Raw genomic sequence first — 24,174 nt, 5'->3', positions numbered from 1 at the left:
ATATTAAAGTGAAAGTTTCTGTGTATCTTAAAAAGAATCATGAATGTTTAAAAATGCTGTCATGTGTTCCTGAGAGAGCATCCCAGGGGACCATAGCCATTCTAATGGATACCAGAGCTCTAATGTTGGTGCCTCCGAAGCCTAGGGCTGAACCAATGGCAGAACACTGTTGGCATTAGAGATAGAAAGGGAGTGTTGCTCTGGCATCAACACCCTGGGAATTAATTCCAAGGGAGATCCATTTTAGGCCTCAGGGGAAGCCATTGCAGGGAAGGCAATATTTATGGTAGTGGAGTGGGGGAAGTAGGAATACTTGGTAGCTAGGGCCCCTGCAGGCTAGCAAGAATATCCTCAAAGTCAGTGGTGGCTTGTGCTTAAAAGAGCCTGCTTTGTGGGTTAGTGTCCAGGTCATTCGCTTTCAGAGGGTAAAATAGGAAGGGCAACGTTTCAGATAATAGATGTATTTTTATTTAGCCTTCTAAGTTTTTCAACAATCCATAATCAATACATCGGTTGGACAGCATTCCTTCCCTGTTACCCCACATCCCACCCACCCCACAGTTTCAACATACTGTACATGTTGTAGGGTGTTTCTGCCTAGCCTAAAAATCTGTTATCTGGATCAAGATCCAAGGTAGCAATGATTAGTTATCACATACTGTGTATTTAAATACTCCTACAGGAACTAGCCTTCATCTTCTCAAGCGTGCTGAGGCTTGACTAGACCTATATTGGCTGGCAACGAGACCAAAGTTAGACCCAAACCACACAGGTCTTTAACGGCAGGTTCTTTGAAATGAGACCTGCCCACCATCCTTCATTAAAGGTGTGTTGCCCGGTCTCATGCATGTCCAACTGCATTCTACCTCACTGTGTGCCCAATACAGATTGATATGTGGAAAAATAAATGACAAGATGGCACCTCCTCCCCCACTTACACAACTAAGTTGAGAGTTCTATTTGTCTTCCAACACTGAGGACAGGACAGCATCCTCAAAGGGGGCGGGGGACTAAATGGCACACATGCACACAGCTTTGTTCTCTAGCACCTCACTTCCTCACTCACTGGGTTGCAGATAGGGGGCCTGTGGTAGCTGTAGTCTAATAAGGAAAGGCCCACATGTTTTTAAATTAAAAAATGACTACTTTCACTGTCTTTTAGATGGGGCTTCATCCATGAACAGCAAAGCAAGAACAAGGCTGTAAACTTGCTGGATTGAGGGCCTGAGAAGCACCATAATCAATTGATGCCACTTTTTATTAATTAAAAATAGCAATATTTGAAGCTCAGAATCAACTCAAATTATTTAGTTTGATGGACGTTAAAAACTGCCTAGCCATTTCACTTTATTTGAAGGGTAGTACCCTTCAATAACCTCTTTCACCTCTTGAGCAAAATATACAGCATATACATAATTTCCCCCCCAAACGGATAACTACATTCAAGTAACCACGTACACAATTTACATTTTCCCTACTGCAGAGGAAGTCATTTACATATGATTCACAAGGATACTTAAACTCAACCATGCACAATGAAGCTACCGCCAGTTGCCAAAGAATGAGCACAATTAGTCGCTATTGAGTGTTGTTCGGAATGAAAGGAAAGAGACGACGGTATCCTTTGATCACGTTTCACATGGAGTGCTCGAAAACTTCCATTACAGCAGTACCTGAAAGTTCCTCTGTGCTGACAAACTATTTCTCTAAAATGCGTTCAAATTTAGGGTTGGTAAAAGAGAACCCAGCAAATGCAGATTGATCCATAGAGTCTATTAAGTTTTTGTCGCTGTATGATAGCCGTGGCTTCTCACTCAAAAACTCTCTGTCAAAATTGCTGTAGTCACTTGCTGATTTCTGTACAGAAGAGAAGCAAAGGACCGAAAGAAAGAAAAACATTAGTCCAGGTGACTTCAATCCATTTTGCCCTTGCTCAATAGGAATCCCATTTCATTTTAACAAGCTCAGACAAACAACTGCAGCATGAGTTTGGTTGGCTGCACTGCTTCAGCAAGTAACAAGTAGGAATTTATCACACATCAGGTGGAGATTGTTTTATCAAATAATCACCTGTAATGTCTAGTAATACTTGAATCCAGAAAGTCATGCATATCTGCCATCTAGTCATAATTTGCTACCAGTAAGAAATAGGATCAACCACATGTTGAGGGCAGAGCACAAATTAGCATATGGAAGGTTCCAGCTTCAATTCCAGATACCTTCCAGACCCAAATCCTTCCCTTTACCTTAAAAAAAACACTCTGCACTGATTTACTTAAAACTGAAAAGAAATCACTTTTAAAAATATAACAGTGAACAGCATTACCCATAGGGGAAGGGCCACAGCTCGGAGCAACAAGTAAATATTGTTTATTGTTATATTTTTAAATGTTGTGTTATCTGTTTGGTTATGTGGTATAATTGTGGAAAACTTAATAATTTTTTTTGGGGGGGGAAACAACAACAGATAAAAGCATCACAGTTTTACACTTGGCTAGATTCAAAAGGATACCTACCACTTTGGGTTTGAAGGGCGGTTCCACTTCCCTCTTCTCAAGTGCTGTCCAATTAATCGCTTTGAAGAAAGAATGATCTCTGATGTTTCCAGTTATTCCCAGTCGTCTTGTTGGATCCCTTTCAAACAACTACAAAATATAATGTGCATCCAGCTTCAGTTACTTGGCCTGCAGATCACATTTCTGATAGAAACTATGACTTTAGCTGCTGTTCAGAAAAATAACACGCTGGACTCAATGGAATTGATCTAGGGCAGCCATTGTGGCCAGTTCTAGTCACTATTGCTGGCAGCTGCAAAAGCTGCTTTGGATGGGGAAAAGGGGTAGTATGTATGCCATATGACCGCCCAGTTGTTGTGTATACAACATAATCTGCAACAAGGGGGCATATTATCACTAGGCTGCATGTGACAATGCAACAAGACCCTCCAGTCCTGTAGCTGGTTATATAATTACTGATTATTTCACAAAATTCTTTGCCTGGAATGCAGGGCACTTAAGATCTATTACTAGCTTAAGATATTCTCCAGGCCCCTTTCCATCTTCCCAAACAGAAAAACGATTTAGCCTTAGCAAGTGTATACCTTCTCTAGTATATCCTTAGATTCCTTGGTAATCCAGCGAGGGTAGTGAGGTGTGTCCACACGGATTGACTCAAATAACTCATCCTCATCATCACCATGGAAAGGAGATTGTCCAATAAGCATCTCATACAGCAAGACTCCAAACGACCACCAGTCCACAGAAAACGTGTATTTTAGGCCTTGCAGGATCTGTTGTCGATACAAGAAAACAACAATGTAAAATGCAATGGGAAGCTTTCCTAACTCCTCAAGAGTTGTACAAATCAGGATTTCGGCTTTTCAGAATTTAAAGCAATTTTTTCTCTCAGTCCTTTTATCAGAATGAATCACCTTTGATTCATTGGCTGCTTTGGGACGCAACGTTAAACTATTTACTTTTGAGTTTACCTCTGACAGGGAATGTTTTTGCCCACCATGTTGTGGCAGATAGTGACATCCAATTGGGGTGAACAAGTTTACCTGTACTGAACATTCTGGCCTGAACCCATAATATGTACCACTATTTCAATTGTGGTACAAACTGTGAGCTTGAAGAACCTAGGAATAAATAAACTCAGCATATAGATGGCTCAGGTGTAATTTTCTACTCAGGGTATGGTCATTCCCTCTCATACAGAGTTCCCTAAGCAATGTCTAACTAGGCTTTATCTAGAGCAGGGGTGGGAAATCTGTGAACTTCCAGATGTTGGATTCCATCTCCCATCAGCCAGTCTGGCCAATGGTCAGGGATAATAGGAATTCAGTAATATCAGGAGGATCAAAGATTAGCAACCCCTTCCTTAGGAAATAACATGAAACTCTATTTATTTATTAATTATATATTCAGTAAGCCCACAACTTACATGTGGGTTATGTTCCATGCGCCTAAATCGAAAAACATGTATAGTCAAAACATTCTGGGTGCAATGGCGGATGAGATAGCCAGTCTTTTCCCTCAGATGCCAGCCCCCTTTAAAAGAATTTAAAATAATAATATTTGCCAAGTGTGTAAAGTTGAATGCACACAAGTTAATTGTGGACTTAATGAATTCTAAATGGCTATTTCAAGAGCTGGTATGTTACACATGTATGTTCCTTACTTCAGGCGCTATGTAGTCTGGAGTACCGCAGAAAGTTGTCGCCTTGTTCTCACCAAACACATTCTCTTTGCACATCCCAAAATCAGCAATTTTGATGTGACCTTCTTTATCAAGCATCACATTGTCTAGTTTGAGGTCTCTGCGTGGAAAAAAATTAAACTAATCAGCACAGCCATTCAAATTGGACAAAAACACCCCAATGACTTAGCAATTGCATCCACTTAAAGGTATTTGCTTTCAACCTCATAGGATACTTTCAGCATTAATAAATAGTTAATGACATGTCTGCCAGAGTGGAGAAGATACTGAAGTTGGCAGATAAGTAAACAAATAATTTCCCCAATTTTTTAAAATGAAAACTAAGGCAGAAGAAGGGCTCCAATGCTAACTCGATGTCAAAAGCATGAATTAAAATAAATCCATGGGAAAATGAAAATTGAGGCTTTTGAGGTGGAGACGCTATGTAGAATTCTTAATGTGTCTACCCTGGGGCACAATGAAATTTTGCATTGGCAACAAAGGCCTTCACTTCTAAATGATTCAACAAGTTGTGTTATTTATCATATTTGCATCCAACACAGAAATAGTGAGTTTTAGTCACATATTTTCTGTTTGCCTCTGGTGCATAAACCATTTGTTTTAATTTACACAGATCCATTATCAAGCCACATTAACAATAGTTCATTGCATTGTGCAATTAATTATAGCTTTAACCGGAGGGGCAAATGCTGCAAAAGGGTCAACAAGCAAAGCTCCAGCTATAGTCTGGGTTCTATCCTACAGACATGTGTTCATCATTTGTACTCTGGACTTAGACAGCAGCCATAAGAACCAGTTGCCAATAAACTTAAAGCACTCTTCCAAAAAACTTACTGCCAAGAAGCCAGTAGCAGAGAATTAAGGATGCATGCAATCAACAAAAACTTTCAAAAGTTTACAATACTGCATCTTAATGAAGCTTGATAACTCTGTACTGAAATATGTACAGGAGGGTGGAAGAAACGGTATTTCCCTACGCACTTTGGACAACTTTTCCTTTTTAGAATGGCTGCAACATCCCGTCAATTCATTGCTGAGATTAATTAAAAGCTTTCTGATTAGTTCAAAAGGTGCTCTCATTAATTGAGCAACACCTTATTTTTATAAGTACTTATTTTTAATAAAAAATGCCAGGCATTATCCTTGAAAATACATTCTCAAATAAGATAGAGCAGCTTTTCTAAAATGTTGCCTGGTGCAACACACACACAAACACAGGCATGTACATATGCATAACACATCTAAAAACAATGTGCTCCCCCCCTTTAAACTGTTTTATTCATGTGCAAGTTTATACCCAGCAATTAACTCTGCAACAGCCCCAATCTCTAGCCGTTTGCATTTAGCATTGTACTAAAGCGAAAGGCTGCCAATAGCTGTTACTGGCCAGTAATGATATCATGAAAGCCTGTGTTTCATATGACATCAAGAAATTCTTTCCTTGTTGGCAGCTGAATTCCCAAGAGCAGCAACCATTGCCAAGGCACAGTCAACTGCCATTTCTCATCATGAAAAATTTAGACAAAGCTTCTGTAGAAGCACACAATACAGCTCTATTTAAGTTCAAGTTAGCAGCCCTCCCACTCACAGGACTGATACTTGTAGATTAAAAAAAACACTTCCTTCATATTATTTGCATAACTACTTCATTCTGTAAAACAGGACATTAACAAATAGCTAACTTGCAGTTTCAGAAAATGTTGCTAAATATAAAATGCTGCAGAGTATCTTCCAAACCGACTCTTAGATGAAAGCTAAGAGGAGACTGAGTGCGGCTTATGAAACTGTAGCCCGCTTAGTACAGTCTTCAGATCTGGTGAACATGGCAGAGATTTCAAAACGAGGCATCACTTGAAGATGTCAGCCAAGCCTGAGACTTGTTGGCATCAGTCTGTCTACAAGTAACGTTATCGTATGAATTGTGTCGTCAAAGAACATTTCTGCATTTTATAGATAGGGAAAAGACACCGGTAACATAGACAGATGTGAATTCTCTTTGCCTCTCATGAACAGCCACCCACTGAGGATGCTGTCTCCCCTTTCCAGGATTGTATCCTGGATTAATTACTATCAATCTCCTTTGGCACTAGAAGGAAGACAAAATATCTCAGTCTTGTGTCTAAGTGCTTGGCAATCAGGAATGTGAAACAAAGGGTCTTTTGTCTAATGTAAATAACATTTCTTTATTCATGTTGCCAAGGAGAAAAACACAAGAAAACAATTCTATATTGGCCTCAAGTGCTTGCTGAATTGCTTCTTTTCAACACATTTGGAATAAAATCAGATTTTTAATAGGGAACAGTTCCTTGTAAAACACTCTGCTTGTCGGTTAATGACAGAATCCACCAATTCAGGACGTAACTGTTGCAATGTTTTACAAGGCTTACCGAGGTCAATCAGCACTCACCTATAAATAATGCCTTTGCTATGAAGAAATTGTAGGCCACACAGTATTTCAGCTCCATAAAACCTGAAACACAGTAAAAACACTTTAAATGGAGGAATTAATTTAAATAAAGTAGGGGCCTACTGATGATGTAGTACTTCATTTTCTTTTGGTCACTTTTTCAGAAACCTCTCCTTTTCCCCTAGCCACTAAATGCTGGAGAGTTTGTCTAACACCCTAGGATACAAAAAAAAAAAAAAAAAAAAAAAAAAATCCTTCCAGTAGCACCTGGAAGAATTTTTATTTTATTTTATTTTATTTTATTTTATTTTATTTTATTTTATAATTTTATTTTTTGTTTTGACTATGGCAGACCAACACGGCTACCTATCTGTAACTGGAACCCTAGGATACAGCTTAAGTTGGAAAAGGCTATTCCTAAGTCAATTCCTTCCACAAGTATACTTCTTGGAAATCTAACTGTTCCCTTTAATACCTTGGCAAAACTAAGCACTTGTGGAGGTGCAACAATCTGTGATATGAGTAGAACACTTGCTGTTACGTTGCATAGATGCAGAAGCTAAAAGCACATCCCATCTTAAACAGAAGGGCAGTTTTAGAATCGGGCACACAAACCTTGCCACAACATTATGTTATCAACACTTACGTAGCTCTGAAAAGATCAAAGCGGCCTTTGTCCTGTATATGGAACATTAGGTCTCCGCCATTAAGGAATTCCATAACGAAAAACAGATGGTCCTGTTTACAAACAGGAAAGAACACAACATTAGCTGACTGATGTCACTATATACACAGTATGAACATGTTGTTCTTCAAGTGAATCGAGTCGTATATTGGTGGCAGCCTCTGGCTGGAAATCTTAACAAGCAGCGTCAGACGTTTATTGATGTAGAAAACTTGTATGACACCCTTCCAATGCGTGTGCATTGCTCATGAAGGCTGACAACAATTAAGCACAAGACCATTCCACAAAAGCCGTAAAAACAGCAGCAGATGACAACACTTTAAAAATGAGGTTATGCTGTGTAAAGATCATCTGCCTGGCATGACAAATACTAATTGGAACAAGGAAGTTTTAATCAGTCAGTGAAAAACAGTTAAGAGAGGGGCCCAGAAAGCAATAACATGAGAGCATTGGTGGATTTCACCAATGACCCACCTATCCAAGCATCCTCCCCTCACAGTGGCCAACAAGATGCCTATGGGAAGGGAAGGCTGGAAGCAAGGATCTCACAGGGTAGGTTATTCCACAGTCTGGATGCAGGCACTGAGAAGGTCCTTTCTCTCATGTGGACTACTTGTGCCTCAGTCACAAAACAAGATAGAGAGAAGAGTCTCTCCAATAGATTTGGGGGTTTGGTATAGGAAGACATGGCCCTTGGGTATCCCAGACCCAAACCATTTAGACAGGAAGGCAAGACCTGCTTCTCCTCTACCAGATTCCTGAGCCTTTTGTGAATCTATCTTTCATTTCTGTATTTAATGAAAAAGTTGCACCAGGCTCATTTCTTCAGGAAAAGTTTTATTTTCATGTCGTGGCTATTTCAGGGTCCCTTCCAACTCAAACATGCATTTGGGAACCTTCTTTATCATTTCTAACCATATATTTGTGTGGTGCCGGTACTACTGTTGCGACCCACCTTAGGTTAGGCTGCAACCTAGGAATGGGCCCCAACATATGAGCTGAAGTCCAATGGTGTCCATTATTTGTTTAATGGACAAATAATGCAGAGCCTGCAAATGGATACTTAAGGAGCATGCAAGAAGACACACAGATGTAATGATATGCTCTTTAAGCAAACATACTCTCTTCAAATAAGTCACCCACATATTTCACATTGCCCGTCACAGCAACAGCAAATTAAGGATTGCAGTGTACCTTTGTCTGAAAAGTGCAGTATAAATGAGTCAGAAATGGATTTTCCCATGCCAGTGCTAAGACCCGCTTTTCCACCATGGTGCATTCCACATCATCATCAATTAGCACCACATCCTTTTTCAAAGCCTTTACTGCAAAAAATTCATTCTTCCCTTTCAGTTCAGCAAGTAGTACCTGTAAAACAAAAGATTACTTTGGGATGCGAATTATGCTTTAGAAGCTCACCAGATGATCATGTCCTGGATTTGCAACAGTGGAATTACACCTGATCAGAGTGCTAACAACACAATACTCTGTGCTTAGGCAAATAAACATGTCATTTTGCAGCCTACAGTCATATGTGTTCATAAAAAGCAGAAAACAGTCTCATGGCATCCTGAGCTAAGAACTGAGTGTGACTGAAGCCTTCATGGGTTAGAGCAGACATCAGGTACAGCAGGTGCTGCCTAGAGTTGGCCAAGAGGCCATACAAGTTTCCCCTTGTACCTGGGATCTCCTTCCCAGAGTCAAGCCAAGCAGCGAAAAGGCAGAGCACTAGGAAATGTTTCATTTCACAGCAAATATCAATTAAAAGCCACAATAGGAAGTGGGGATGTGGGGGGAGTGGAATAACACCTTTCCTCACAGCCACCAAAGGTCCCAGGCACCTGCTGCCTTGAGTCTTAGCCCCCCAGTCCCACTTTGCTGGTGGCCTGAAGAATCACATGGATCACTTTCTCTCTCTCTCCCACACCATATAAGGCATTCTAGCAACATACAACCAGCAGTTTGGCAGTCGTTTATACATGTAAAGATAATCATGCCCTACCAGTTACCTACCTTTCCAAAGCTTCCTTTCCCAAGAACTTTGTGGAATACAAAACTGTCTATGTTGAATTTCCTCCTACCAGATGGTCGTGACAGTGAACGTCCCTCCCAAAGCTTATCATACTCACTATTATCTGTAAAAAGCAAAATGCAAATTTTTCTATTAGGACCAGGAAGCTTCTCTCTCTTCTCCCTAAATGGCATGCTATTCTATGGCTCTATGAAGTGTTAATGTATCACACTGACCATTCCATAAATCTGCTCCTGTCACTAGAGTGAAGGACGGAGGGAATGTATGCTGTCATGTGCATGTATGCATGGAATTATAAGTTCAAATTCCATGCAGGCATGAATTCAAAACAAATTCAAAACATCAGAGCTGCCTTATACACACACAGTTCTTGACTGGGTTCTTAACTAGAGGCTTTAATAACTGAAGTTTAGGGAAGCTGTTATATTTCTGCCTACAGTGCTTACAGGGGCATGGAAGGGGGAAGATTTTATTTAGATAATTGTTATGCCACCCTTAAGGCATAAAATAAAAGTATACAAACAATAAAAATATAAAGAAAGGATCTGGCAGAAAAGCTAAAGCCATTAATAATAACAAACCATGTTACACTACATGCTGAAATGCATCTACAAATAAAACAAATACTTTTGCCTGGTGCCAAAAAATGACATCAGCTTGTGCCAGTTCACTTTTCCTAGCCTGCTCATGAGGCTCGGGTGAGGCAGTTGTCTCAGGTGGGAAGCTGGTGGTCCTTTCGGTACCAAGCCAAAGGTGATTTCATAGGCAAGGAGATTCTGAAAATCTCTCCGCCACCAACAAAAGTTATAGTCAGATTGAATTATAGTTGAATTAAGTTGAGAGCTCTCCACAATCTTTGTCTATGAATTTAGGCTCTCAGCTACAAGGTAGGATGCTGTAGTTACATGTGAAGGAAAAGTGTTGTGCATAAGTCATTACTTGTTGTCCATGTCTTTGCATAATTACTTTAAGAATAAACCATCAAACCAAGTGACAAAATATTGTTTGTACTATATGGGTATTGACAAGTTTTAAATTAATATGTTAACTGTTAGAATTATGCATACACAATAAAGAAAAAATGTTTTTCACCTGTTGTATCGCCACTCAAGGATTTAGGTTTTTTATCAAAATCTTGGTAAATTCCAACACTTTCTACTGACCCAGAATCAGATTTTCTGGAAGATTTCTAAAAAGAAATAATGACTATTCAGAATTACTTTATACTTAAATTAAGAAATGATTGCTTTTCACTAAAATAGCCAGGCTAAATATTAGTACATTGTTTAGCATGATGTAAGGCATTTTCTTATGTAATATGAGTAGTATGTGTAGAAGAAGAAGAATGGAGGATTTTAATTTTCCACTGGGTTTGTAGTCTTATTTTACCAGAACAGATTGCACATGACCATTTTCTGCAAACCATTTCTGCAAACTGTGGGGACACAAATACAGAGAATGGGCACCTGATGATGTGAAACATGCATGTGCCACAAGTGTGTACATAAATTCTTACACCGAGAGTCTTTTTGTGTATGCAAATTACATGCAAAGTGGCAAACTTATGTATTCTGCGCATGATGCTTGTAGACGCAGTTGTCACATTAGGAATTCATGGTTACCAAGCTGCTAAATCTGACAGTTTGTGAAACAGTGTCTCTTGTCACCAAAAGCTTCTCCCACATCCCCATCTTCAACTATGAAAACTGGAAATGGACTGCAGATTCTTATTTTAAACATTCGAACATTTGACTTGAATGTCAATAAATCTGCATTTCTAGAGACAGAGGCTGTGTTCAGTTGTCACGTTTCCAGTTTTCCAAATCGGTTTGGAGGATTGTGAATCAGCTCTGTGCCTGCGTGATTTCCCTACTTTGCAACCCTAGTCTGGAATATTTGTTTACACCACTGGTTGGTTTGGATTAAATGGCAGACTGTGACTTGATTAAACCAGAAAATGTTTTACTAAGTTTGAGGCAAGAGGAACAGGAGATAATGTGCACACTGGTGGAGGAAGTGGGGCAGGGGGAGCATGCCACCCCTGGCAGCGTGATCCCAGTGTGGTGCCATTGCAGCTGCCCCCGCCTGCACTGGGTGCTATGCCCCCTGCAGGCGGCACGCCACGCCCCCGGGACGCACACCAGCCATGCCCCACCTGCTCTCTGCCCCACCCCCGGTGCCGGAGCATGAAGCTCCACCACTGAATGTGTAACACAGGGTTTGTCCCTGATCCACCAGATGTCCGAATGCAGCCACAGAGTGACCACAGATGCACATTTACACAAGTGCCAATTTGCAAAGGGGCGTTTGTAAGGACTAGGTGTTCATTTGAACCTCTTGCTAAATATTGAGGAAAATCTTACCACAATTCTGCACTTCATCTGAAATCTAAGTAAGCGAGGGGATGGTAATATCCCCATCACTTAACAAGGTAAACTGGATGTCAATGTTACTAAGTGGTTATACATATCATACGGAATTTATCACTTGAAAATTATCATTTGTAGTGACTATTAGATCATAAAATATGATATGATGAAAAGGACTAAGCAGCATACCTGACTAACTTGAGTTAAAGCTTCTGCCAATAATTTCTGATTGATTCCACAGAGATTTGCCACTTTCTTCTGACATTTGTGGTGCACATTCATTCCACATTCTGAAGAAATACAGTTATGAACAGCATCAGCATAATGCAATTTATAAGCACAATTGATGAATCTACCATTTTTACAGTGATCAGTTTGCTCACTGGGTCTTTTAACCGAACTGAGATCTGTGTTTGCCTTTCCCCCATTTTTACTCTCAGAATTAAAAAGAAGCAAACATTACTACATGCATGAAAAAACAACAAGAAGAACAGCATTTGGTTTGGAGATCATCCATTTCTTTTCACTTGTGAACACAGTTGAAGGTTGTCAAGTTGTGTTTTTTTTTTTAAAAAAAACACCTTTAGAAAACACAAACCATGCGCATACTTTTCTGTTTAACTCTTACATACAGTACAAGCATATACAGTGGTTCCTCCGGTTGCGAACGGCATCCGTTCCAGAGGTCCGGCCAGATCCTGAGGTTTTCGCAACCGGAGGAGAAGTGGTAAACCACTTCTGCGCATGCGCGCGCGGTGAAACACTTCCAGGTTTGCTGCTTTCGCAACCTGAAGTTTACGTTAGCCAAGGGTAATGTAAGCCAAGGTGCTCCTGTAATCATGGAACTGATCCCTTCCCTCTTCAAAATTCCCCCTAGCACAGCTATTTTGCCCAAGGCTTGTAATGGCCAAAAGAAACAGACTGTACCTTCACATTTTAATCCTTGCTTAACAAGTCCCCAGAGAAGACTACCACAATGATCACAGAAGGTAGGACTCATGTAGTTGTAAACTTTGAACCTGTGAGGCATATCGATGTGGAAGCGCTCCTTCTGAAACTGAAGACACGTTTATGTTAGGGGGCGGGGAAAGTAAAACAAGTATTTGGAGATTTCTCTCACACAAGATTTTCAAGGAGAGGGAACGAGAAATCCATTATTTATCCGATCACGTAGCCAGAAGGTTGACACAAGCAACAAGTTGAACGAAATAAAAACAACAACAACAATTTATAGAATTTAACATATTAGAGACCCTGCCCACAAGAATCCTAAATAAAAACGTATTCTAAAATGTCCAAGAAAAAGTCTCCATGGACAGTGTTGTGTGTATACTGTGCTTCTTTGTGCCTGAAATGGCAAATCTGAAGCACAGTATCCTGCCCACTCATTCACACACATTGTGTTTCTTTAGAGCAGATATATCTGCAGCCACAAAATCTAGGAAAACGTCAATACATGTGGGAAATGACAGGTGAGCCAATGAATAGAGGAGTTTTTGAGCAAGTCAAGAAGAATGCCTTTTATTCTGACAAATTATGCAAGACAAGGAAGCTGTTATGTTTCCAAGGGGTTGCTCAGGAGCAAGCAGGCAAATATCTCCCTGCCTGGCTGTGAAGACCTGGCTTGGCTGCCAAAGGAAACTTTATCTCCCGCACCACTGGCTCAATCGCTGGCAGAATCCGTGAGGGGGCGGTTCTTAAACTTGCCCCAGCAAAGAAGCTCCTTGACGCCCAGTCGGCGCCTCCCCTCTCTGCGCGAATGCTTTCTGCGCAAAGAGGGCGTGGGCAGCAGAGGACCCCTTCCCTCCCCGCTTCTCCCAGGCAAGGAGTCCTGGGACCGCCTCGCCACTCCTGCACCTCCTCTCCACTGGAGCCGCGTTTATTCTCTTCCGCAGAAGAGGAGCTACTTCCCACGATCCCTGGAGGCTCTCTATAATCCATCTGGCTTTTGCTCTCTCCCTCCTGCACTGATGGCAGTTCCCTGACAGAAGCATATGTTTTTTGTCTCTTTAAACTCAGGAACTTCTTTGTGCTTGGTCAGACAGACTTAGGGTAGTGATTGCACAAATCCCTTTCTCCCAGGGTAAAGGAACAAGATTGCATAGTTCCTTAAAGACTTTAAGGAACTCTCTGGGGCCTTTTGGATAACTTCTGCTGAATTGCAGGACCTGGACAAAAAGACAAAACTTTAAACTGAACAGCAATTTGCTTAGCTGCTCAGACCCACATGTTGTCTTTTCTTGCCTTCCCACTTGCAAAAAATAAATCACATTCAAGATCTCTGATAACTTGATTCTTAAGAAACAAAATAATAGGCAAAAGTAAACAAGCATGCCAAATTTACATAATATGTGAAAAGCACATATCTGGTTTTCTTTACCGCTGCATGTCTTTTTTTGCACACACAATACATACTGCGGTTAATGAACATATAAAATGTTTTATTACTTACCATTGTATCTCTGCTGTTCGCTGCAGTACCAGTACATCTCCCAATGATTTTATCAATGCATTTTTTGTGAATAGCAGCATTACATTCTTCAGAAGAGCAACAGGAATAGAAAGATACAGGCAGTTAAGTTTCATGGAGGGAGATATATATAAAGTATTCTACACAAAGATGTTATTTTCTCTGATTTCCATGTATCAGTTGTATGATAGTTACAACTCTATATACATCAGTAGAAATGATACACTGGAAAGCTTTTACTATTAGGGTTGAATTTTAAATATATCTGTTAGCATTTTAAGGTATCACAAGATGCCTTCTTGTTTTTCTGTCACACAAAAAAATAAAAGGCCCTTTTGTTATCTGGAAAATGGTAGCCCTAGACAAGCGTAATATTTATTTATTAAAAAATATATTCATACCACTATATCATAAAAAATCAAAGTAGTTTACAACAATGGTATCTTGATATAATTAAAAAAACTACATAAAATTTAAAACCAGCATCAACTAAGTACTACAGGAACATGTTTTCTTAATTGCCTGCATAAGCCTGTTAGCACAGAAATGTTTTCAGCAGGTGTTCAAATGTTAAAATAAAAATGAATAATTAGGATCTGCTGCTATTTAATCTTATTTATTCAGCTACTTCTATAGCACCCTTCACCCAAAATGGTCACAGGGTGGTTTACAAACGTAAGGTAACAAGATAAACAGAAACATTAAAATAACTCTCATAAACCACATAACAGCATTATAAAAATGACTTAAATGATCAGCCTCTAAAAGCCTGACAGAAAAAGTAGTGTTTTACCTGGCATCTAAAAGAATAGGTTACCTATAGTGATTATCAACAATTTGTACTACATCTACTAAAGTTTCTCACCGACTATTACCACCCAAGAATAAAAGACAATGCAATTAACTTACGTCTACATTTATATCCCTGCTTGTTTAGGCCCCTGTAAAGGAAATGGGGGGAGGGTTTAGTCACAAGCAAAACTTATAAAACAAAATATTCAGACATACAAGTTGTTTTATCAGCCCAAGGTCTTATTAAGAATATGCAGCTGATCCCACTGAAATATTTGAATCTTTCTTTCCCTAGAGCAGTGTTTCCCAACCTTGGGCCTCCAGCTGTTTTTGAACTACAATTCCCATCATCCCTGACTACTGGTCTTGCTAGCTAGGGATGATGGGAGTTGTAGTCCAAAAACAGCTGGAGGCCCAAGGTTGGGAAACACTGCCCTAGAGAAGTCACAATACACTTTTGAAGTAGGGAAACATCAACCTGCTGTTAATACCTAGCTATGCATTTCAAAGTGGTCCCAGATGGGAGAAGCTGTCTTAGAAAATGGAGGCTGTACCCAACTGGATGAGAGAGAACAACAGCCAAGCTGAAGAAGTCAGCTGTCATAAACTTTTAGAACACCATATGGAATATTAACTGCACATCAGCAGAAGTGATTGCATTTGATTTCTAGATTTTGTAGAGATGCTTTTCTTGTTTTTAAGAGTTTGTGCACCTTGTATACCACTCTGATGACTTCATGATGAGAAGCAGTGTCTGAATTTGTCAAATATATAAACTGTGGTTCTGATCGGACGTTCCCCAAACTGGTGCCCTCTGGTTGTTTTGGGTGGAAGTTGCCTTCCAAAGCATTTGGAAGGTACAAGGTTGGGGAAGGTTGTTGATGAAATCCATCAGTGGTTGATGCAGGGGTTGTTGCTGTTTTGACGTGGTTCTGAAGGTTCTTGGTTAAAGAAGCCCACTTAAGCCATCCTTGTAAACTGCTCATTTTCAGGTCAGAAAAAAATAATCTTCAGGGTTTCCTAGAGGCAGTCACTCTATGGAAAACTAATGCTAGAGTAGTATTCAGGCTAACAGAAGAAAATGGTAAAACTGAATCCGTCAGTTCTTGCTCTAGGCCAGAGCTGTGTGCAACATATAGATAAAACACAGACAATAGCTCTCACCACACAAAATCTTTACAGACAGAGCAAAATGTAGGTTGCCCAAAGAAGGTGGCAATGAACTCATGGTTTTTGATGTAGTGGATCTTGGCCTGTTTGATTGCTCCTCTCCTGTTCATAGTCACTGTTCCTTCATCTTCTCTCATTGACTGCTTGCTGTCTGAAAGCAAAGAAATGAAACAGTGAAATTTGTATTTATAAAAGGAATAACTGTTTCATTATTTAGTTTAGCAGGTACATTTTAACTTAGTGATAAAACACTATCACTAAAAAAAGAAGAGCACATGCTTGTTCCTTTCCTTCGACTGTCTTCTGTCAAGTGCTGCTGCAGTAATATAAAAATTAAAATGAACTGAAGATATGGAGCGTGTTAGAAAAACTCAGCAATATGCAAATTCTATATCAGATAGCAGGCACTCTAGCCACAACTACAGTGCTGGGGGGAAAGGCACAAAACCCCAACCTTTCCCCTATTTCCATGCTGACCACTAAAACTTAATGATCTGAACACAGATCATTACCCCAACCTTTCCCCTATTTCCATGCTGACCACTAAAACTTAATGATCTGAACACAGATCATTTTTGCATATATTTTTTCTGTTCCGCCAAGGCACCCAAGACAGTTTAGAATATCCAAATATTACCATGAGCAAAAAGGTACACAATATTTATTGGCCAACTTCCAGAACCAAACTACTGTGAAGCTATACCTTTAAAAGGCTGGAATTAGGTTAATGAATACATCATTTTCCTTTTATTCTGCTATAGAAATGCCCTTTCAGTACACAAAGGGAAATCAAATGATTTTATTTAGGGCAGGCTTAGGGAACCTGCACCCTGCCCGACCCACTATTCAGCTTGAGACTCTTTCCAGCCGACACACACTTTGACTGCTTTTGCCTGGTGGCACTGCGGTATTGACTTGTGCTTCTTGCTTGCCTGTGTAAACAATAGAAAAATGTGTATAGATATATTCACGTGTGCAGAAAGTCTTGATTTCTGCACATGGCTGGAATGTTGCTTACTGCATACAGATAAGAATCACAGCCATTGCTCTGCTGCCCACTTCTGCTTCTGGTCCCACCCAACACAGGCATACAAAAGATTTCCCACAAGTTTCTATGACCTTTGGGCTGAAAAAAGTTCTCCACCCCCGATGCAGAAAGTCTGTGGAAGACAGAGGAGGAGAAAATAAAGGTGGTGGAAATGTGAGCTAAAATCCCTTGAAAATGCAACCAAGAGATTGGGCACAATTTCTGTTTTCTTGTGCGAAGTGTTTGTAGTTAGGCAAGAATATGAAGAATGATGCTTGGATCCAAAACAACTTACTCTCAGTGTAGGGGAAGTAATGACACCACTGTGCCTGGCACTAGTATATTAAAAGAAGGGTGGGTGTGTTTTAATAAGCATGGTGGCGCTGCTTCTGGTAGTATTAGTTCAAACTGATGGAATTAGGAAATCATTTCTCTGTAAATACACAAGAGTAGTAGTTTTTAAAAAAGTGTTTTGTTCCCCTGCAGTTTTATTTTAAGCAAATATTGAAGGACTTGGCAAATGCACTGACTCAACATGCAAAATATGCCCCGGCTTCCCTCTGCTTGGTCTGCTATCTTTTCTCTCCCACATCTCCCTACTCCTTATTATCCCCACATGCACAAAACATGTACAGCAAAGTGCCAAACTAATCTGGTTTTGCTGTGTGTAATGTGTTCCTTTAGCAATAGGGGGGAAACAGTTAAATTATGGATGTGTCTCAAAGACAAGGGGAAATCCCCTTTCTGACCTTTTCAATCTTCCGACACAAGTGTTGTTTCCTCTTGTGCAATGGAAAGCTAGAGACAACCTGAGTTTGATGAGTTTCCCGTTAAAAGAGTATCAGTACATAGACACCATTTTCTCTATGGCTGACTCAGCTTTAGCACTCTGTCTTTCTCAAAGTGAATGGAACAACAGCTAGTTTCTGTGAACTCTGAGGCCTGGAAGACAGGAGCAAGATACTAACCAGTACATTTGCAAGTCTGGAAAATTATTCCAATGTTTCCTTAGTTTTTGTAATCTCAAACTGATCTCAATAAATACATGCTCCACTTAAATCTAGCAAATGTGTTTAGGACCAAGATAAAAGTCCAAGCTGTTTCATTTCTCCATTGCAGCCCAGGAATTACAAAATTATCTGCTCTGGTGACACATTGTTTGGAACAATCCTGGTGCTCGAAGGTGTGCTTCCACTGTAACAAATTCACTGCAACACTCCAAGCAATTCCCGTGAGCCCCAAGTCCCCCTCTGCCTCCCTTATATCCAGTGCTTTCTTCAGGCTCTTCCCCAAGCTGTTACAATTCAGAGCATCAAGAGTGATGTGGGCTGGAGTCTTGTAGAAGAGAAGACCAGCAGCTGACTAAGGAGGAGCGGAGGGCCCTGGATTAGGTGGAATGGCTGAATGCTTTGCAGCAAGCCTGCCTGAAGATCAGGGGATGAGAGCTGAATGCCAGTTGGGATCTCTTCTGTATGCTGAAAGGAAGGATAAAGGTAAAGGTACCCCTGCCCGTACAGGCCAGTCGTGACCGACTCTGGGGTTGCGTGCTCATCTCGCTTAAGAGGCCGGGAGCCAGCGCTGTCCGGAGACACTTCCGGGTCATGTGGCCAGCGTGGCGAAGCTGCTCTGGCGAGCCAGCACCAGCGCAGTGCACGGAACGCCGTTTACCTTCCCGCTATAAAGCGGTACCTATTTATCTACTTGCACTTAGGGTGCTTTCGAACTGCTAGGTGGGCAGGAGCTGGGACCGAATGACGGGAGCTCACCCCGCTGCGGGGATTCGAACCGCTGACCCTACGATCGGTAAGTCCTAGGCACTGAGGTTTTACCCACAGCGCCACCCGCGTCCCCCTGAAAGGAAGGATACTGCTTCCTTTCTTTTACTCATTTACGAATGTATGCATCAAGGGTATAAAAGGTACATCTGAAAAAGAACACAGAGCAGAAGTAGGAAAAGTAAGGGTGTCAGGGAAAGAAGAAGTGACAGAGAGCTCTGTTGCAAAGGAAGGAAGTAACAGGAGGAACTGCAGCTACTAGTCAAAATTAGATTTTTATGTGGCTCGTAACATTTGAAACTTATAAAATGCTTCTGAAATACTAATGGTATTTAACAATATATATGCAAAAATGATGCTCTGTTTAAAAATAAATTACTAGAATTAGAAAGAGAAGCGTTTTTGAAGCAACCAGTCAATTCATCTGGTTGGTAACCAGATGAATCAGAATTGTAGAGTTGGGTCATCGAGTGCAACCCTCTGCAATGCAGGAATCTCAACACACTGTTCCCCATCCTATTTGAAATCATACTGGAGCCTGCTTAGCTTTGCAAACTGTACTAGCAATTTTACTGCTGCACTGCACCACTGGCCTTTGAATAAAGGGAGTTAAAGTCAAAGGAGTGGCAATAATTTTCTCTCTCCCAAAATCAAGATGTTTTATTTTCCACCTTTTTAAAGAAACATTTTTTTACAATACATCCACATATACACATCAGGAAACTGGTGTAATACTAGATGCTGCTCGAAGTTGCATGTATTTGCTAACATCACAAAGTATCACTTCCCCTTTAGTAAAGTAAGTGCTTTGTATGTAATACACTGACTGCACTCTACACATGATGCTAAGCCATATTTTAGCGCTATGTAAATGAGATGCAGAACGCAATGCACTGGGCTCACATGCTCTTCCCTTTGACGGCTTGTCATGTTATGTGGAAGAGGAACCCAGACTTTGTCGTAACTTGAGGAAGCTTCAAAACAAGCCCACAGGTTTGAAGGTGGCTTGTGTTGAAACTTCGCAGAGTTTAAGGCAGGATTTCTGGTTCATGCAACATGACACTAATGTGAAAGGGACTCTAATGACTGCAGAAATCCTCCTGCTGGTCATGAGGGAGGAGGAAAGGAAAAGTGGCAGCTCATCTAGCATTAAACAATGGTGTAGTGTTATGTATGAATGCAAGGCACCAAAAAGGTCTGCATAACGCAGTTCTAGGAAGAGGGTAGGAGCAAATTCCTGCATACTTGGGGAGATGGATTCCTGAGGTATGCAGGGAAAAAAAGATAATACCTAGCTGCCCAAAGGCTGGCAAGCACAGGGACTGTACACCTCTTTCCCCTATAATTGAGGGATCAGCTTTCATCCAGTCAGAAATGGGAGATTGGCTGAAGTGAATAAAGTGGCTTGGTGCTTGCTTCCCTTCAGTCTGGAAGCTTGGCCTCAATGATTCCCCATTGCCATTTAAAGGATCACAAGGGAAGAACTGGTATTGGAGGACATGCACAGAATCCCCCACCCTCATAGGCATTCTGAAGCCCAGGTGGGCTATGGAATCTGTCACCAGCACTATGGACCAATCCAGGAAAGGAGATCCGTGCTCAGAATTATGCATCTCCATGCATAGTCACTCACTGTGTCAGATGTTCATACAAATGCACCAAAACGTGCACAGGTGGTCTGTAAACACTACATTGTTTTCAATGGGATGCACATTCAGATCTGCATTTGGATGCAATTCACAAACATAATCCCTGATCCACTAAGTGACATGCCTAGCAGAAGTTGCCCTTTATATTTAACTGAATCAAGGATAGGAAGCATCTGGAACAAAGTGGAAGGCAAAATTACCCTTTTTGCCCTACCCTACCCCTCATTCTCCCTGTATTCTATTTTATGAAGCCACGAAGATGTGGACAACTTTTAGCAAAATCTTGCATTTTTTTTAAAATGGAAATCTACACTTCTTACACACTATTTAGGGAATTCTGCCATGTACAGCAGTTCAAGTGATAGCAACTAGCATGAAAAAATTGTGGAAAGCTGTCAAAGCCTATAAATATTAGAACATGCCACCAAGCTTTCACAGCTTACCAAACAAAGGAAAAACCTTTGCTCAGACCTTTTGCACAGTTTCCATTGAAATGAATGGGAGTAGTGAATGAACAGTGCAAGAAAGCTACAATTCCCATTAAGAGTTTTATCAGATGGAAATATTGCCAGCTATTGTCATTTACTGTAGGTCCATTAAAAAGAAATTTAGCTATGGAAAACATGCATACGTATTAATACAATCTATAAATCACACAGAAATAGGCAACACTTTTCAGATAACTCTTTCCTGCATTAACCTGCAGTTAATGAGCATTCGATTATCCATATAATCTTCCCCACCCACTGAAAGTGCTAAAATACTTTGTTCCCTACGGAAACTACCTATTTTTAAAAGAAAGCAATTGACAAACCCTTCCGTTTTATTGCTGAAGTCCGCGGCATAATTCCAGAAAGAGAAAGCTATTCTTGCTGCCTCCAAAGCTGCTTAACACAGAGAGTGAGACACTCAGTACGAAAGTAAACCAACCACTGAGGTGCTAAGTTCTGTGACTGGATAAGGTCAGTAACTTCATTAAAATAAACAAAGAAATTGGCAACCAGTTCTGCTTCTTATAAGCATCATTTTTATATGGGGGGGGGGAGGGGAGAAGACTCATTTGTGGGACCCCAAGTCTAGCGTTCAACCACCTTCTACCCCTCAATTCCAGGAATGATGGCATATTCTTTCTGCTCTCATATGGAGAAGAGAATTTAATCTAGGGCACATCAATTTGGAAACATGCCATTTTAGTTCAATGACAAGCGAATTGCTCTGTACATCATGAAACGATGGAAGGAAACTTCTCATATACCAATAGAGGCTTGGGTTAATAACATCTGGAGCATTGCTCTATCAGAATGCCTCACATACCATCAGCAACTAATCAAAGGCATCTCCAAAAAAGATAGCTTTGAGACAATCTGGTCTCTCTTTTTCTCTTTTATTGAAGAGGAACAGAATATTTTAATGCCACCATCATCACAGAACTGTCTGTGGAGGGGATATATTGATTGAAAATGTATTGTATAGTAATTGTACTATAACTTTTGAATAACTGTCTTAATTTTTTTTTATGAAATGTGTGCAGCAAGCTGCGTATACCACTGATTAGGTGAAAATCCTTAGCATGTAAGAGTGCCATGTGTGCATTGGAGATATGTGCAGGGAGCTCCTAGACCAGATGTATTGTGAAATTTCTTGCCATAAACTTGCATAATAAATTACAAGTACTATATATGACAATATTTTCTTATTTTTATGCTTACACGTTCCAATTCTTAATTTACCCCCACATTTGAAAACTAAGGCTACAACATTTAACTGATTAATTTATCAGCGAGGAACCTCTGGCTTGTGGGCCCAGCAAAGGTCCTAATTAGGCACACAAGGTAATTTCCCCCAAGACATGCCCACCTGCCCCACACATAGGGGCAAGTAAAGATGTGGCCTCTTGCAGTCCATATGCCAACCATATGACCATCATTGCCTGCAATCCCCCAAGGCTTTGCCTGCATAGTCAGAAATCAAACCATGCAGGCAATGGGAGCAGGCTTTACAGGCAATGATTCATGGTGCCTGCAACCCCTTGAGAATTTCTTTGTCCATGTCGCTTGCAATCAAATGGGCAAAAGAATACACTTCACAGGAGATCATGGTACCTCAGGTGACTGACAAGTAAAAGATGTGCTTTGGTAGTTTACCCACTGAAAATTCACCAAACTAGTGAGCTTTCATGAGCAACCATGATGGGCTAAAATGAAGAGCAGTGGTAGAAATGTTCATCCCCTGTGCAACCTCTTGAGGGTGGCAGAGGATCAAAGTGACTTCTTTTGCTGAAGCAAAGTGTCTGCCAGTGCACTTTCAGGTAACAAGAACACTTTGATAACAGGCTGAGGAACACCTGTGGTATGAATTTTCAGCAACGCTTATGAAGCAGAAGCTTCTGAGTTCGTGTGCCAGATGACCTCAACACGTAAAAGGGGTGCATAAGGTAGTTAAGAGTCCCTATCAGCTGGCCTCGCACCACATCCCATGGCCAGTCACCCATCCATCAATGCTCATGCACACATCAGAAGGGCATCTACGCACATTTATGTGCAACCTTGAAAAGTACTTTATATTGACTTACATCATCATTCCACCTAGCTCAGCTTTCTCTACAATGACTGGCAGCAGCTCTCCAGGTTTTCACACATTGCCAGCCCAACTTGGAGATGTTGAGGACTGAATTTGGGACCCTCTGCATGAAAAGCAAATGCACTACCACTAAGCTATGGCCCCTTGCATGGAGGAATGCTCGAGTATGTGCACAGAGCCTCTTCTCACACATGTCTGACTTGGGTGAGGCAAAGAAGCTCACACTCTTCCCCTGGCAGCCCTCTGAGATGCCCCCAAACTTTTTCTAGGGTTGGGGAACCTCCCATTCAATCTGGGAAAATCTCGCCTTCCTCAGCTCCCATGCCACAACTCACTCCATTCCATAGGCTATCCCAAGAGGCTCTTCAGGGGACTTAGGAGGCTGCTGGAGGAAGGAGGAACAGGGAAGTCACCTTCCATTCTCACATCTCTGGATCCAAGCTAACGTCATCAAATTTAAAGTTAATGTTTACTATATATTGGATAATAATAATGATACTGAAGAATAATAATATTAATATTCACCCATTTCCTTACCTCCATCTTCTAGAAAATATTGTACAGCCATCAATACTTTCCCTTGAGGTTGCAAGTCAAGCTAAGAAGAAGAAAATCAACAAATTACCTTCCAGTTACACTTAAATTCCTGCAACCATCTTGTTTTACATTCTGAAAATATCACATGCAGAGGGGCAAGTCACAGCTGAAGACTACTTTCCTTCTCTCTCACATCTATTTCACAATGACAACAATGTTGATACTGTTAGTTTCTTAATTATTATGGAGTCACCCCACATTTCATTTATCGTCAGCTGAATGGAAACAATAAAACCATACAAGGATTGTCTGGCTGTATGGAAGTTCCACATCATTTGCATTAACCCAAATACCACAGATTCCCACAGTTTCCCACTGACAGCCTCTCTAAATAAGCGGAACATCATTTGAGCTTTGCCCAGATTTATGGACTACCAGGTTACAACGCCACCCACTGCTGACA

General features: G+C 40.8%; 1 protein-coding gene across 3 annotated transcripts in view; it reads right to left on the bottom strand.

Moving 5' to 3' along the window:
* Nucleotides 1-445: 445 nt before the first annotated feature.
* Nucleotides 446-24,174, bottom strand: part of PRKCD (protein kinase C delta) — a 56,527-nt gene continuing 32,798 nt past the window's right edge. For 2 of the 3 annotated variants that reach the window (XM_077924804.1, XM_077924805.1), the window contains exons 4-18: nt 23,700-23,772; nt 16,138-16,294; nt 15,091-15,122; nt 14,164-14,249; nt 12,639-12,768; nt 11,901-12,001; nt 10,435-10,531; nt 9,324-9,445; nt 8,505-8,678; nt 7,272-7,363; nt 6,626-6,688; nt 4,180-4,318; nt 3,101-3,289; nt 2,517-2,645; nt 446-1,857 (exon numbers count right to left, since the gene is read on the bottom strand). In XM_077924804.1, the coding sequence (XP_077780930.1) occupies nt 1,699-1,857; nt 2,517-2,645; nt 3,101-3,289; nt 4,180-4,318; nt 6,626-6,688; nt 7,272-7,363; nt 8,505-8,678; nt 9,324-9,445; nt 10,435-10,531; nt 11,901-12,001; nt 12,639-12,768; nt 14,164-14,249; nt 15,091-15,122; nt 16,138-16,294; nt 23,700-23,772 (1,743 nt within the window). In that variant the 3' untranslated portion in view covers nt 446-1,698. The remainder of the gene's footprint in view (nt 1,858-2,516; nt 2,646-3,100; nt 3,290-4,179; nt 4,319-6,625; nt 6,689-7,271; nt 7,364-8,504; nt 8,679-9,323; nt 9,446-10,434; nt 10,532-11,900; nt 12,002-12,638; nt 12,769-14,163; nt 14,250-15,090; nt 15,123-16,137; nt 16,295-23,699; nt 23,773-24,174) is intronic. The other variant, XM_077924806.1, reaches the window with a different exon arrangement.

This window comes from Podarcis muralis, chromosome 2 (assembly GCF_964188315.1).
Source record: "Podarcis muralis chromosome 2, rPodMur119.hap1.1, whole genome shotgun sequence".
NCBI classification, from domain to species: Eukaryota; Metazoa; Chordata; class Lepidosauria; order Squamata; family Lacertidae; genus Podarcis; species Podarcis muralis.
The sequence above is the reverse complement of the archived record's forward strand: the minus strand, read 5'-3'. Positions and strand labels throughout refer to the sequence as shown.